Source organism: Ursus arctos, unplaced genomic scaffold, assembly GCF_023065955.2.
Source record: "Ursus arctos isolate Adak ecotype North America unplaced genomic scaffold, UrsArc2.0 scaffold_7, whole genome shotgun sequence".
NCBI classification, from domain to species: Eukaryota; Metazoa; Chordata; class Mammalia; order Carnivora; family Ursidae; genus Ursus; species Ursus arctos.
The window spans coordinates 54,924,541-54,939,419 of record NW_026623089.1 but is presented as its reverse complement, the minus strand read 5'-3'; the positions used below and the strand labels follow the sequence as shown (position 1 = coordinate 54,939,419).

Genomic DNA, 14,879 nt, shown 5'->3' with positions numbered 1-14,879 from the left:
ATCTCACGGGGTCTCAGGTTCAGGGCAGCTGGGGAAACATAATCAAGCATTTGAACCACTTAATATTTTCTATTTCATATGTTCCATTTTCATTGTTATGAAATAGCTCATTGTATGTATACACACTATTTTTAATCACCATGTTGTAGTTAAGAGAAACAGACGTGCAGAGAGGTTAGGTCAGTTGTCCAAGTTGCCACATCTACAAACAGTGGTGGAGGGTTCCAACCCAGGACACTGGCCTGAGGGCCCAGGCTCTTGCACCTTGCCCTTGGGGAGACAAGGACCCAGAATCTGCCCTGGAACCATTTTGGCTGTAATACATAGTACACCTACATATATATAATTAAAACCCCCAAATCAAGAAATAATATTCTTATTGTATGCATTACACTCTATCTTCTATCCCATTTCATTTTGCAGTTGAGCCATGTGGGTCTCATCTGATGGGCTGGTACAAAATCAGAACTGGAACAGATCTCTTCAGGGCTCTGAGAACACCATGGAAACACACATGCCAGCAGCTCCTTTCCACCCTAATTATTCAGAGAATGGGGAGAGAAGGGTTCAAAAGTCTGAATTATCTGGTCATATGGCTAACTCTGTTAAAATTAAAAATGCCAGAATGCTAAGAGCCAGAAGATCCATTTCTCAAGACTCCGTTTCTCAAACATGTGCCGAGAAGGAGTGATCAGGGATGTTCGCTACAGCACCTCTTTTTAAAAATTAAAAAAAATTTTTTACAAAGATTTTATTTATGAGAAGGGTGGGTACGAGAGAGAGAGCACAAGCGGGGGGTGCAGGGAGAGGGAGAAGCAGGCTCCCTGCTGAGCAGGGAGCCCAATGCAGGGCTTGATCCCAGGATCCTGAGATCATGACCTGAGTCGAAGGCGGACGCTTAACCGACTGAGCCCCCCAGGCACCCCTGCAGCACCCCTTTTAATAATGAAACATGAGAAATCGCTCACATGGCAGCGGAGGATGACTAAAGAAACTCTGGCATAGCAATCATAAGGAATTAAGTACTTGACCTGCATTTACCAGGCACATGCGTAGTGCTGTTCTAAGTGCTTCACGGACATCACCCACCTGGCTGGGAGGTAGCAGAGTGAGCGCGATAGTTAAGGGCATGGGTCTGGAAGCACATTGAATCTTGGCTTCTCCACTTACTGATTATGTGACCGTGGGCAAATTATTTAACCTCCCTGGACCTTTGTTTCCTCATTTGAAAAACGGGGATAAAAGTGGTACTTATTTCATAAGTATTTTTTATTCCTATGCAATTATATTTGAGGAATATTCCGCTCAGTGAAGGCATGGGACAGATCCGTGTTAACTGACCTAGAAAGGTCTAGAAGATACATTATTAAGTGGGAAAACCAAATCACAGTAGTCCACACACAGTGTGAATTTATTTTAAAATACCAGTAAACGGCGAGAAAAAGGTCTGGAGGGAGTCCTATTAGCCTGATAGTAGAGGTTACCTCTTAGACTGGGGGGATGGGAAGTTAAAGGGGACTTCGTCCTTATCAGTAACACTTTAATTTTTTACAAGGGCGACATATTACTGTATGACGGCTGCCATTAAAAATTAATACACCATTAAGGCAGCCATATGCAGCTGTCCACAGTCCTGAATGATCAGTGAGCTCCCAGACACAGCCGCTCCTCCTGACCTAGGACACCGGGTCTCCAGGCCTCTCCCAGGAGTTCTGACAGGTTCATGGATACACAGCAAGAGAGAGGGGGAGACAAATGGACAGCTGGAGCAAAGCCACTGGTGGCTAGGGAGAAAAAGGAAAGACTTTTAAAAAATATTATTTTTGTGTAATTGCAACTAAGATGAAAGATTTTCAACTGGGGGTGAATCTCTGATGTTCTACATACGTCCACCAGGGAAGGAACAAGGGAGCGGGACTTCCCAAGGACTCTGGAGAGAAGGAGGGAGACCAGGGCGGAGGGCCCCAGGGTGAGATGACCATCTAGCCCACGGGGGTGGGGGCACTGCCCTCGGAGCTGCTAGCCCCCTCTCCTACCCCAGGAGCTCTCCTGGCCTAGATGCCCCAGCTTGACCTGCCCTCACCCCACCCCCAGTTCTAGGCTTTGGAGTCTGAGGCTAGACTAACTCCTGTCTCCAGCTGAGAGTGTCGTCTTGGGCTTTCTTTTAAAAATGAAAAATACTTTTTCTTGGTATTACAAAAATTATACATGAGAACTTTGAGAAAACTAGAAAATATGGACACACAAAAAAGGAAAGACTAAAAGGCACCCATAATCTTGCACCCAGAGAGAACCCCTGTCAACTTCCTGTTGTAGGCATTGTTGCACACCTTTTTCTAGATATGAGTGTGTGTGTGTGTGTCTGTATGTTTTTAAAAGAATAGTATCTGTGTTTCATGTGTGTTCACTTTATAGTGCACGGTGAACATCTTTCTCTAACATTCAGTGTTCTCTGACAGCCTGATCTTTTATGACTGTTTAACATTTCCTGTATCGACGCACCAGATAATAGCTCTCTATCCTTGGAACGATAGGCTGCCTCTAGTTTTTCACTGTGGACCCATGCTTTGATGGACATGTTGTAGCTTTTATGGTCAGTCACGTCTTAATCTGTCCTTGGCTGAATTAGACATAGAACCACTAGGATCCAGGCCTTTGCTCTGGGCCGTCATGGCCGGGGAATGCGAGCGGGGCCTTGAGGAAGGTGAATTGCTGTAGTTATTCTTCAGCAACAGACCTTGTCTGGGCGGCATGCTCCGTGGCGCCTCTGGGCCTGGTGCTGGGGCTGCGGAGGGGGAGCAGTCGGAAGCACGTGCGTGTGGCTAGCAGCCGACCGCAGCCCTTTGCCTCTCTTTGATGTTGAGGCTGGGTAGTGGCCCCACCCAGCAAACTATTGCTCAGATGAATTTCTCCTTCTTTCTTTCAGGGAACGCTCATTGAGTGGACCAAAGGCTTCAAGGCCACGGATTGTGAAGGGGAAGACATGGTGGACATGCTCAGGGAAGCCATCAAGAGGAGAAATGTATGTTATGGTGTTGAAGCTCATGCCTGACCTTGCGCCTTCTCCGAGGCCCCTTTGCTCTGCCATCCCGTGTCCAGCCCTGTGCCTCTGGTCTCTGCCCCCCTTGGGCTGATATGCCCCTCCTGAGCCTGTTTGGCTTGCACATCCTACTTACAGGATGGCTGCTTCCTTTGCAGGAGTTCGACCTGGACATAGTTGCAGTTGTGAATGACACAGTGGGGACCATGATGACCTGCGGCCATGAAGATCCTAATTGTGAGATTGGCCTGATTGCAGGTAAGCGGTCAGGCATGTCCCATTAGCCTACTCCCATCTGATCTTTTGGTGGTTTCCTTTTCACATAGTGTGGGGCTGGCGGTGGAGGTGGGGGTGGGTGGAGCATTGTGCCATTACACAGAGGCTCCAAAGCCAGCTTGGTCCAAGGCAGAGGTGAAGTTACGATTAGGATTCCAGGTCTCCTAGTTTCTAAAACTTTACTTCATATCTTTCTCTTTAAGGGTCCTAAGCCAACGTTGTCCTTTTGTTGAGGAAGGAGAATGACATAGAAGGAGGGGCTTTCCAAATTAGGGCCTTGGGGCAGATTATCTGGGGTGGAGAGAGACCACTGTTGGCTTGGGGCTGATTTCCATGCAGCTCCGATGAACACCTCCTCTGTTACCTGGCCTTGTCTGGCTGTGGGTGCGCAGCATGGGGGAGAGTTGGCAAGAAACCTAGATGGGAAGGGAGTGGCCTGACGCATGATGTAGGCACTTAACGGGCCTTTGGGAGAATTCTGGCAGTGATTAAGGGCAAGGGGTGGATTTCAGGGGGCTCTCTGATTGGCGAGGGGATGGGTAGGATTTGAACAGGTGAAGATGGAGATGATGAGCATTCCAAGTGACAGGCACAGGTCAATAATGACAGAATCTGGGAAAATTGTTCCAGTTGGCTGTCTGGGCTTCCCGAAGGTGGGCAGTGGGTAGAACAAGGAGATGGGGGTAGAGTGAGATGCCTCAATGCCAGCTAAGAGGTTTCATCTCACTGTGACTCTTACCCGCTTGGTGACGACGGGCAGGTTACTTACTCTGCCTGGACTTGAGTTTCCGTGTCTGCGGGAGGGGTCAGGCTAGAATTAGGAGGGCAAAGGGGTGAGACTTATTTGACTGCATGTAATAGTTGCCTGGGCTGTTGCACTGAGAATAGTCCTGAGACCAGGTCAGGGGCAAAGGAGAAAAAAGGTGGCCTACAGACACTGATGTTTATCTCTCCAAGACTAGATAATTCCTCATGGTCCCTTCTAGCTCTGGCCGCTAACTGTGACTGCTTGGGAGCCCATTTTGTGTGCCTATAGCTTAACAGTAATGATAAAGATGAGGACGTGATGCGATGATGGAGCAACGCGATGGTGGTGAGGAGGAGGGTAGGATGGTGTTCTCCCAGGGACCACTTACTGTGTGGTGGAAACATCTCATTGGTTTTTGTTTTTTGGGGTTTTTTTTGAAGATTTTATTTATTTATTGGACAAAGAGAGACACAGCGAGAGAGGAAACACCAGCAGGGGGAGTGGGAGAGGGAGAAGCAGGCTTCCCGCTGAGCGGGGAGCCCGATGTGGGGCTCGATCCCAGGACCCTGGGATCATGACCTGAGCTGAAGGCAGACGCTTAACAACTGAGCCACCCAGGCGCCCCAGTCCTTGTTTTCTTTATAACAAACCTATAAGGCAGGTGAAGAAACCTTTCTACAGATGAAGAAATTGGACCTCTGAAAGATGAGATACTTGTCTGTGGTCCCCTAGTTATGAGTATAAAGCTGGAATTCACACCCAGTCATATCTGACTCCAAGCCTAAATTCCTCTCCATTGCCCTCCTCTGCGTCCTTAGGACCTGGTGATGTCTTTTGAAGACTAAAATCTCTTCATGATTCCTTTTAGGAACAGGCAGCAACATGTGCTACATGGAGGAGATGAGGAACATTGAGCTGGTGGAAGGGGACGAAGGGAAGATGTGCATTAACACAGAATGGGGAGGATTTGGAGATAATGGCTGCATAGACGACATCCGGACCCAATATGACAAGAAGGTGGATGAGGGGTCCTTGAACCCTGGCAAACAGAGGTGAGGAGGGCGGATATGTATATTTATGTAGGTTGTGCAGTGTATAACTTTATCAGATTGGGGGGGGTACTATATTCATATCATAGCTGCTATAGCTTTGTATTTTTATTGGCTTCTAGTAGATATGGTTTAGAGGTCAACATCCTCAGCCTTTCAAGGGCTGGCTACCAGGTCGGTGGCCTCTGTTGTTCTGGGGGTAGGGAAGTGGCAGCAGGTGGCAGGTGGGAGTACTGGTTCTCAATCATGGTGTCATGTCCCACCACGGGTCACAGCCACTGAGAAGGTAGATCCTAATTACTAGCCATACTAAAAATACTGAAACCAATGAATGATTCTTTAAAAAAAAAATCGAGTCCATTTTCACTTGTGTTCTCATCTAGCTTCTTGAGTCAAAGAGAAAGGGGTAGGCCGGGTTAGAGGTAGCATGCTAGGAATTGATAATTAACCCAGACCTATCCACGACAGCAGGTGTTGGCAAACTTTTTCTGTAAAGGCCCAGATTGTAAATGTTTTACTATCAGGCCATATGGTCTTTGTCACAATGAAACTCAGTGCCTTAGTATATAAAATAAGAAGAAAATATAGATTTATCATGATGATGATATCCCAGTGGAGAAGTTGAACAGATACGAAATGTAATGAGATATGTGGGCCATGGATGCCTTGGTAGCCATGGAACTGAGAACCCTATACAGGAAGATTCTGGGCATGGCCAGGACCAGCCTCAGTGGTCCTCGGTCTTCCTTTTGCACTCGTCTCCATAGTTGGGAGGACGATGAGTTGTGGGAAGCCCAGCTGAACCAGGGGTTGTTCCAAAAAGAAGGGGCCTTATCTCTGAATCCCAAGTTGAGGCATTCAGGCATCGTGCTCTTCTCAAGGGGCAAGTGTCTGCTGACTTAGTTTTGTGCCTGAATCCACTGGAGGCTCACATTTTTAGAGTGAGCACGGAAGGGGGAAACACATTTGAATTTGCTTCACTGTCACCATTATTTGTGTAAGTGTTGGTTCCTTAGACGGCTGAGGTCCTGAGCAGTGAAGCGAAACAGGTCCAGCACTCAAGTCTCAGGCACAGCTTGCCACTCGACCCCGCAGGCAGGGGCGGTCCAGCTCCTCATCCCTGGGAGTAACACTGTCACACGTGCCCATGCACAGTGCCTGCTCGGTGCCTGCTGGTTACAAAGTCCCTTTTCCTCTTGCTCCTTCCCTCACGGAGCTCACAGCCTGATAGAAAGGGTGGCTTCGCTCCCTTCCAGCATGTTTAAAGAACCCCTGGTACGTGCGGTTCAGGTATATTATTTCATGGAGCAGAATCCCTAATGGAACAGATTTCTTCAAATATAAAGTCAAGGGGACTCTAGTAAACCAGATTTATAATACAAAGCCAAGGAGAACTGGCTTTGGGACCTGCAAAGGGACTCGCTTTTGCTCAGTGCCTGCTGTGTACCAGATGCTGGCCTCCCAGCACTCTTGTGGGATCAGGCTTTTGCTCTCTGTTTGATAGATGATGGCTCACAGTGTTTGCTCATGCAGCCAGCATGGGGCATTGCGGGGACCTGGCTTCTTGCCGGTCAACAGGGCTCCAAAGACTGGCTGCCCCACACCGTGCAGACTTCAGCATTGCATTTCTCTGGGCCTACTGCCCACTCCGAACCACTCCAAACCCGGCAGTTGTTGGATGCCAGCGGTATACCTTCTATAGCCAGACCCGTGGTCCTTTCGTGAACCGCTCACCAGTGCTGATTTTCCTGCTTGTGCCAACCTTATCCCTATTCTCCAAACAGATATGAGAAAATGACCAGTGGGATGTACCTGGGGGAGATTGTGCGGCAGATCCTGATTGACCTGACCAAGCAGGGTCTCCTTTTCCGTGGGCAGATTTCAGAGCGTCTCCGGACCAGGGGCATCTTTGAAACCAAGTTCCTGTCCCAGATTGAAAGGTGATGTGGGATCGAGTTCACCTGCTTGATGTGAGAGGCCTGACTGGGAGGTGCTGCTCTCATGCTGGGGTCCAACAGACTTGAGATTTAAAAATAAAAATAGTAAGAGCCTGGCTGGGCAGCGGGTTTCCTCCTAGAGCTGCTCTGTCTCCCTAGCTGCCTCAGGGACCATAGCACACAGCTGAAGGGCTCGCTGCATGCCTGAGCCCTGAGCTTCCTAAACTGGTACACGGGAGTTAGCTTTGGCTAAAAAACGATCCTCTTTTCTTTCTGAAAAGATGATGTGTCCACAATATGAAAGAAAACTCTTTTAAAAACTCACCCATATACTCATGACTAAATATAACTGTTTTGATTTTTGCATATTCCCTTTCAAGTTTTTAAATGTGTGTAAACATATTTTCATAATTGCAATCATACCACACATCATTCTATATATTATTTACTTAGTGTTTGTACATGACAATTTTCAGTTATAATTCCGGTTTCTATTTTATTATCTATTTTATTATGAAAATTTTTAACATATATAAGAGTAGAGGGAATGGTAAAATGAATCTAATGTTTGCAGTACCACCTTCAACAATGATCAACTCACGGCCGAACTCGGTCTGTTAATATACTCCTGCTTTTCCCACCCCCAAACTGGATTGGTTTGAAACAAATCTCACATTTTTATGTCAGTTTATCTATAAATATTTTAAAATGTATTTCTAAAATATTAGTTCTTTAAAAAAACCATAACTTCCCACTCCTGAAACCAATATTATACTATATGTTAACTAACTAGAATTTAAATTAGAATTTGAAACAAAACAAAACAAAACAAAAAATCCTTAAAAACAAGTAATAAAAAAAAACATAACCATGTTACTATCATCATACCTCAAATAGCTAATGATAAACCTTAATCTCAAAATATCATGCCAGTGCTTCTATTTTCCAAATTGCCTAAAAATAAGGGTTTTTACAGTTCATTTGTTTGCATCCATATCCAAACAAGGTCCATACAGTGCAGTTGGTTGATATGTCTTTTAAAAATCTCTTTTAATGTACAGACTTCTCCTCTTGTTTCCGCTTGGGATATATTTGATGAAGAAACTGTCATTGTATCCTAGAAGTTTCCTATATTCCAGATTTTGCTGATTACAGCATTTAGCCTTTTCTTCTCCCTTGTATTTCTTGCAAACTCACAGGAAGACCCAGATGCCTGGTTAGATTCAGTATTGAATTTTGGACAAGAATATTTTATAGGTGGCATTGAATTATCTGTCTGTCTTTTATGATGTTAGCAGTCACTGATGCTCATTGCCTAGATCTGTGTTTGTAAAATGATGGCAACTTAATGCTAACACTCCTGCATTTTCTAGCTGGAATCCTTCTAGAAAGAGAAACTTCCCCATCTCAACTCTTTGGTGTAATTATCATTTAAGATGGCTGCATAATATTACGTTATATTGCTATACTGTAATTTACTAAACTTTCCCTTTAGTATAAGATGTCTATCTTGTAATTTATGGATTTCCACAATTCTGTGTAACACCATAATTATTCTTTTTGTGTTATCATTTGCATCTCACAAATTATTTCCTTAGGAGTAGAAGCATTTGGTTAAAAGAAGTATTTCTCTATGGACACACTTTTCAAAATAGAGTTCCGATTTCCACCACCACCAGTGACGTACAAACATGTCGGTTTCACTGCTTTTCCTACCAGCACTGGTTCTTACCAGAGGTTTTATCTTTGGAATTTCTGTCAGTCTGCATTCATTCAGTTCATTTTACTGGTCTTTAAGGCCAGATGTCTGCAGCCAAAAATCACTTTGGGAGAAAAGTGAAAGCAGTGTACTTACTGAGAGAAATCAGATGGACTGTTGTAGAGCAGATCTTGCCGTCTAAGGAGCCGCTGGTAGAATCAGTAGCAGCAGAAGCAATTTTGTGTTTTCGAAATGTTGATCAGCAGTACCCAGCATCCTTTTTTTGTCCGGCTTCAACCCGTTAGATTCAGAAGTGTAAGTTAAAAGTCATCATCTTTGATGACCAGAGGGATCCTCTTTTGCTGTGAGGGCAAATGGTTTCTTCCTCACATGCAAGAGATAAGCAGATGGACTATCTTTGCCCTGCCTTTTTTTTTTTTTTTTTTTTGCCTGAATACAAAGGAAGATGTTCTTGGACAAGAGTAAGTTAGCAGGACATATGTGCCTCCAGAAATACTCACTTCTGCTGCACAAAAGGTGTCTGCTTTGGATGCTTTGATTTCCTGTTTCTATGTATTTTATTTATTTTGAAACTTCATGGAATAAAAAGAAAATCATATCCAATGTCATGCCAGTTGGGAATAGTAGGTGCTATGCTGACTGTGGCCCATTTCAAAGCACATTGTCCAATGGATGCAACAGGGAATCTTGAGGGGGTGGGTGGGTACTGGGCTTACTATGGTCTCTGAGCCTGAGTTTACGATTGCTTGTGCTGTGCGACCTGAGGCAAGTTGCTTTACCTCTCTGGATGACAATTTCTTTCCTTATAGAAGATAAATGCTCTACTGCTTAACCCCAATGATCGACCCAAGGACCGAGTAGGGGAATGTACATGAAAGAACTAGGTAAACTGTGACAGGCTAGACTGTGGAAGGAATTTCAGGTTTTATTATTTTACCTATGGAAAAAATAAATCCACTTTTTTTCATCATATACAAATATTGCTCATTCATAAGCAAAAGGAAGGGGCACCTGCCTGGCTCAGTCAGAAGAGCATGTGACTCTTTATCTCAGGGTTGTGAGTTCAAGCCCCACTTTGGGTGTAGAGATTACTTTTTTTTTTTTTAAAGGTTTTATTTATTTATTTGAGAGAGACAGAGAGAGCATGAGCAGAGACAGGGAGAAGCAGACTCCCTACTGAGCAGGGAGCCCAATGGGGGGCTTGATCTCAGAACCCTGAGATCATCACCTGAGCCAAAGGCAGATACTTAACTGACTGAGCCAACCAGGCGCTCTGGGTTTAGAGATTACTTAAATTAAAAAGAAAAGAAATGAAAAGCAAAAGGAAGAAAGTAAGAATTACTGGTAATCCTACCAGCATCTAAATAGATTTCCTTCAGCTCTGATTTTTTTTTCTCTGCAAAGACAAATATTCAAAAACAAAAACAAACCAAGATCATATGGCACATAGTATTTTGTCATCTATTTTTTTTCACTTAATATGTCATGAACATTTGCAATAGCATCACACATTCTCATGCAAGCTCTTCGCTAGGGTCTACAAAGGGTCCTGTAATCTGACTGCACTCGCCATTTAGCTGCGGAATCCACTGTAAAGCCAGACAGGTTATTTCCCAGTTTTTCTCTCTTGATTACAGTCTTCTTCCCAAAGTATTCCCTGAGACAGTCAAGGATACAATTTTACATTGTTCAGCTTGGAAGTCAGAGCTCTGAAAGTTCACCGGGAGATAATCAGGGTCTAGACTCGAGGCCAGCCTGTCCCTACAGCGGGGGCTTCTGTGCTCGTGTTTATGGTCCCCTGTACAGGTTAGTGTTCACTAAGGTGATTGTACATTGTTTATTAATTTGTTCACTTGCCCTTTGAATGTACACAGCCCTATTCTGATTATTATTGAGAATACGGTCTTACCCTCAAAGAGCATGTAGTCTAGTTGGGAAGAGAAAACAGAAAATCAGAAAAAGAAATAGAAGGAAAGTTGGCCTCCAATTGGACAGGGCCAGACTAGCAGGAGCTGGCATGCTCCGTGGGGGAGGTTAGACTTGGTGTGAGAAGGCGTGTGCTTGAGCCCCTGCTCTCTACGATCTGTGGGTAAGTCTCTAGCACTCTGAACCTCAGATTCCTCTTCTGAAAATGCACACCCGATGTGTTGGTTGCTGAATCTAATAAGAGCTTCTAGTGAGATAACAGGTTTGAACATGTCTGACACCAGAGGTGCTCACACTTTATTTTTTAAAGATGGTGGGACTTCCGGGGGTGGTGGTGGTGGTCACAGGCTTCCTTGAGTCCCAGCTTCTATGGCATTCTGCTCTAACTCAGCCACTGCCGGGATCATTTTTTCCTCCCTCCTCCTACGGCATCTAGGGATGGGGGGCTGTAAGCCACGCGGAGCAGGTTCCAGGGCCCCAGGAAGCAGGTCCTGACGTCCTGCTCTGCTTGCCCACAGTGATCGGCTGGCCCTCCTCCAGGTCAGGAGGATCCTGCAGCAGCTCGGCCTGGACAGCACATGTGAGGACAGCATTGTGGTGAAGGAGGTGTGCGGAGCTGTGTCCCGGCGGGCGGCCCAGCTCTGCGGCGCTGGCCTGGCTGCTGTCGTGGAGAAGAGGAGGGAAGACCAGGGGCTGGAGTACCTGAAGATCACCGTGGGAGTGGATGGCACGCTGTACAAGCTGCACCCTCAGTGAGTGCCCCAGAGAGGCGGGGCGGGAGGGCACTGAGGCCCCATATGGACCCCATTGCATCTGACAGGCAACGTGTGAGCCCCCTTGGCTCGCTTTCCTAGTGGTTAGGATATGGGAATCTTCACCCTCCTCTCCGAACCCCATGCTCCTCGAGGCAGTAATAATCTCTACCTTGTAGGGCTGAGTAAGGACTGAGGTCCGGAGCTCAACAAATACAAGTGATTAGTACTAAGTACTCCCAGGGGACCTCACTTGGGGGGGGGGGGGAGATGAGAACTGAATATTGTGCACAGCACAGAGCATTTGCCAAGTACGAGCTGGTTATAACTTTCTTAGCTCAGAGTCAGTGGACAGAAGGATTAATGTGAGTTTGAATCCTGGCTCCACCACTTGGAAGCTGGGAGGCTTAGGGCCAGTTTCTTACCCTCTTTGAGCCTCAGTTCTTAATCTGTAAAATGATGACAAAAATCTTACCTACCTCATAGGTTAGTCGTGAGGATGAAGTTAAACAGTGTCTGTAGAGTGCATGGCACATCACAAAAAAGTCAATCATTAAAGCTGTTATTATTTTTTTGAAAGCTATTATTTTTAATATTTAACATTTTTATTTTGGTGGAGAGGAAAACTATTAACAAATTTATAAAAATTTCCGATCATATTGAAACATATACACAAACGTACTCTTAACTGTAATCCTGGATCGTTAGCTCTTTCTATGATGATGACTAATTATCCAAAATAACAGAGTGGCATCTTTGCTTGTTTTTACCCTTTGAATCACTTAATTTTTTAAATATTTGTCTCATTTGTTTTATTTAATGGAAAAATGACAAAGGAAATTAATCTTGTTTAAAAACCTGAGTTTTCTGATCTACTCTTCTGTCTACTGTGAACTGTTAACTACTTTTCTAGAATCATATGGACTTTTAAAATCTTAATTCATAACTTATTGACCAGAAAGCGTCCCACGGCCAATCTAACCACCAAGGTCAATGTGCCGAAAGGCAGGGTTTTGGACTCCTCGGGAACCAGCACTTCACACTGCTGTCCCTCTGTCCCCCATCTCTGCCCTAATGCTTGAAGGCTTATCTGTATTTTAAAATTAAAGGAAATAGAACAATCTTATCAAAAGAGAGTTGATCCTTAGTGTTGAGATTATAGGTGTAAGAGAAGTGGGATTATAGAAATAAAAATGGATGTAGAAACAGAACTTCCTCCTCTCAAATGCGCCTCCCGGATAAACATCTTTATTTAAGTTGGTCCCTGGGGCTGGGATTGTTTATGAAGTGATATAGACTATGAAATGTGGAGTTGAAGGATCTCATTCTAGCAAAATTAGCCAAAGAATATTTTCATTACTTTGGTTCCATAAGAATCACTTATTTCTTATGTGGTTCCTACAAGGCTCTCTCTTGAACTAAAACTTGACCAAGGGACAAAAACCACGTGATCATTTCTTTACTTTTTTTGGTAAAGATTTTATTTATTTAACTATTTGTTTATTTATTTATTTGAGAGAGAGAGCAGGCGGAGGAGCTGAGGGGGAGGGAGAGGGACAAGCAGACTCTGTGCTGAGCGCAGAGCCTGAGGCAGGGCTTGATCTCACGACCCTGAGACCATGACCTGAGCCGAAATCAAGAGTCAGACGCTTCACCGACTGAGCCACCCAGGCACCCCCTAATAATTGTTTTTAAACTGTTATTTATTACACTTTGTATATATATTCTGTATCTGAAACACCTAGAATAGTCTCTGGCATTAGTAATTGCTCAATAAAAGGTACAATTAAAACAGCTCTTTAGCAAGCAGTATAAGAAGCTGTTCTAGAGCCTGGAGAAGCAAGCTGGAAGGAACAAACGAGATTGGAATCATTCAGAAATATGTTGATCCTGTATGTAAGTGCTGATGATGTTTCTCTCTCTCTCTCTCCTAGCTTTTCTCGGATATTGCAGGAAACTGTGAAAGAGCTAGCTCCTCGATGTGATGTGACGCTCATGCTGTCTGAAGATGGGAGTGGAAAGGGAGCTGCTCTGATCACTGCTGTGGCCAAGAGGTTACAGCAGGCCCAGAAGGAGAACTAGGAACTCCCTCGGGCTTGGGCCCGATGTGCCTTGGATACTGACCAGCCTTTCCTCCGGCAGATGAGTTGGTCAGGGACCAACAGGCAAGCTTCTAGCTGACTTCCCATTCTGGGTGGCTGAAAGAGAACCCCGGGTTCATGGGTACTCCTAGCATTTTGTTACTCGGTGTTTTCAGGGGCATTAAATGACATTTCTGACTGGCATATTTGGGCCAAAGATGGGCCAGCTTGTAAAACCAGAGCATTTGGGCCTGAGAGATCCCCTTTTAGCAAATTTTCAGTTGAGGCCTGAGCTGTTAGTTCTCTGTGGCTTTGGGTCCTGTGGCTGTTGGACTTGGAAACATATATGCAATCTGCCCACGTGGCCTGGCTGGCCGAGCTCCCCACTGGGATGCTTCCGCTGTTGCTTGTAGTAGGTTGGGTCCTCGCTTGTGGATGCACATTTGAGAAGGGTAGGGACTTATGTAATAAACTGGAGATCTAATCTAACTTGTCCTTAACTCGTCATGGAGTGGAAAGAGAACAAAGACTTTTGTTGTTTTAAGCCCCAGGATGAAGAAGGGTTGGTTGCCAGGCAGCCCTGCAGGAATCTTTTCGTGCTTAAAGTGAGTTATGCCAGCACCTGTAGGATTTTGTTTCTCAATATTGCGTGTGTGATGGGGAGGGGTGCCATTTGGGGCACCTGTTTTCATTTTACATGTGGTGTGTGTTGCTACTGTGGATAGTTGTTTTAAGGACTGTTAGGTATATGAAATCCAGTAAACAAATAAAAATTATTTGATTTCCTAAGAATCTTTGCATGAGGTATCAGTATTTCATTTGGGAGGCTCGCTTGCTAACTTCATTCTCTGCTGGTGAACTAAGGGACACCGAAGTTGCTGCGAGCATCTCCAGCCCAAACATCTTCCCGACAGGGGGAAATGAATGGATATCTGCTCTACTACCTTTGACAGTTGATCCAAACCTCATTTGCACGAATACTTCCCATAACTGGGCATTTACCACAGCTCTTGCTTTGAACAGCTAAAGTTGACTGGAGGTCCTTTTGACTTCCAAGCTGACTTCTACTTCGCTGGAATTCAGCCCTCCCCACCCGCCCCATTAGCCTGCATTCTACCCTCCAGAACTAAGTGGAGTTGGCCTGTCCCTGACCATTTCCCCGCTGGATGTCCTCGCTTTTTCTTGATCTCCCCCCTGCTCATTAATCCAAAGCACCTGTGACTTCCTACCTCATCACAGAGTTACCTGTATGTGGTTCTCATCCAGCCTAGTAGATTGAAAGCTCTTTGTGAAATACATTTTTGGATTGCTCCAGTGAACCCAGGACGATGCTGTTCTTATTAAACAATT

The 14,879-nt window shown here is 45.0% G+C and overlaps 1 protein-coding gene across 1 annotated transcript in view; it reads left to right on the top strand.

Moving 5' to 3' along the window:
• The window catches only part of HKDC1 (hexokinase domain containing 1), a 38,411-nt gene extending 24,165 nt beyond the window's left edge, over positions 1–14,246 (top strand). The window contains exons 13-18 of the mRNA XM_026504360.4: positions 2,927–3,022; positions 3,199–3,298; positions 4,933–5,116; positions 6,898–7,053; positions 11,215–11,448; positions 13,383–14,246. Coding sequence (XP_026360145.1) covers positions 2,927–3,022; positions 3,199–3,298; positions 4,933–5,116; positions 6,898–7,053; positions 11,215–11,448; positions 13,383–13,530 — 918 coding nt within the window. The 3' untranslated portion in view covers positions 13,531–14,246. The remainder of the gene's footprint in view (positions 1–2,926; positions 3,023–3,198; positions 3,299–4,932; positions 5,117–6,897; positions 7,054–11,214; positions 11,449–13,382) is intronic.
• The last annotated feature ends 633 nt before the right edge of the window (positions 14,247–14,879 follow it).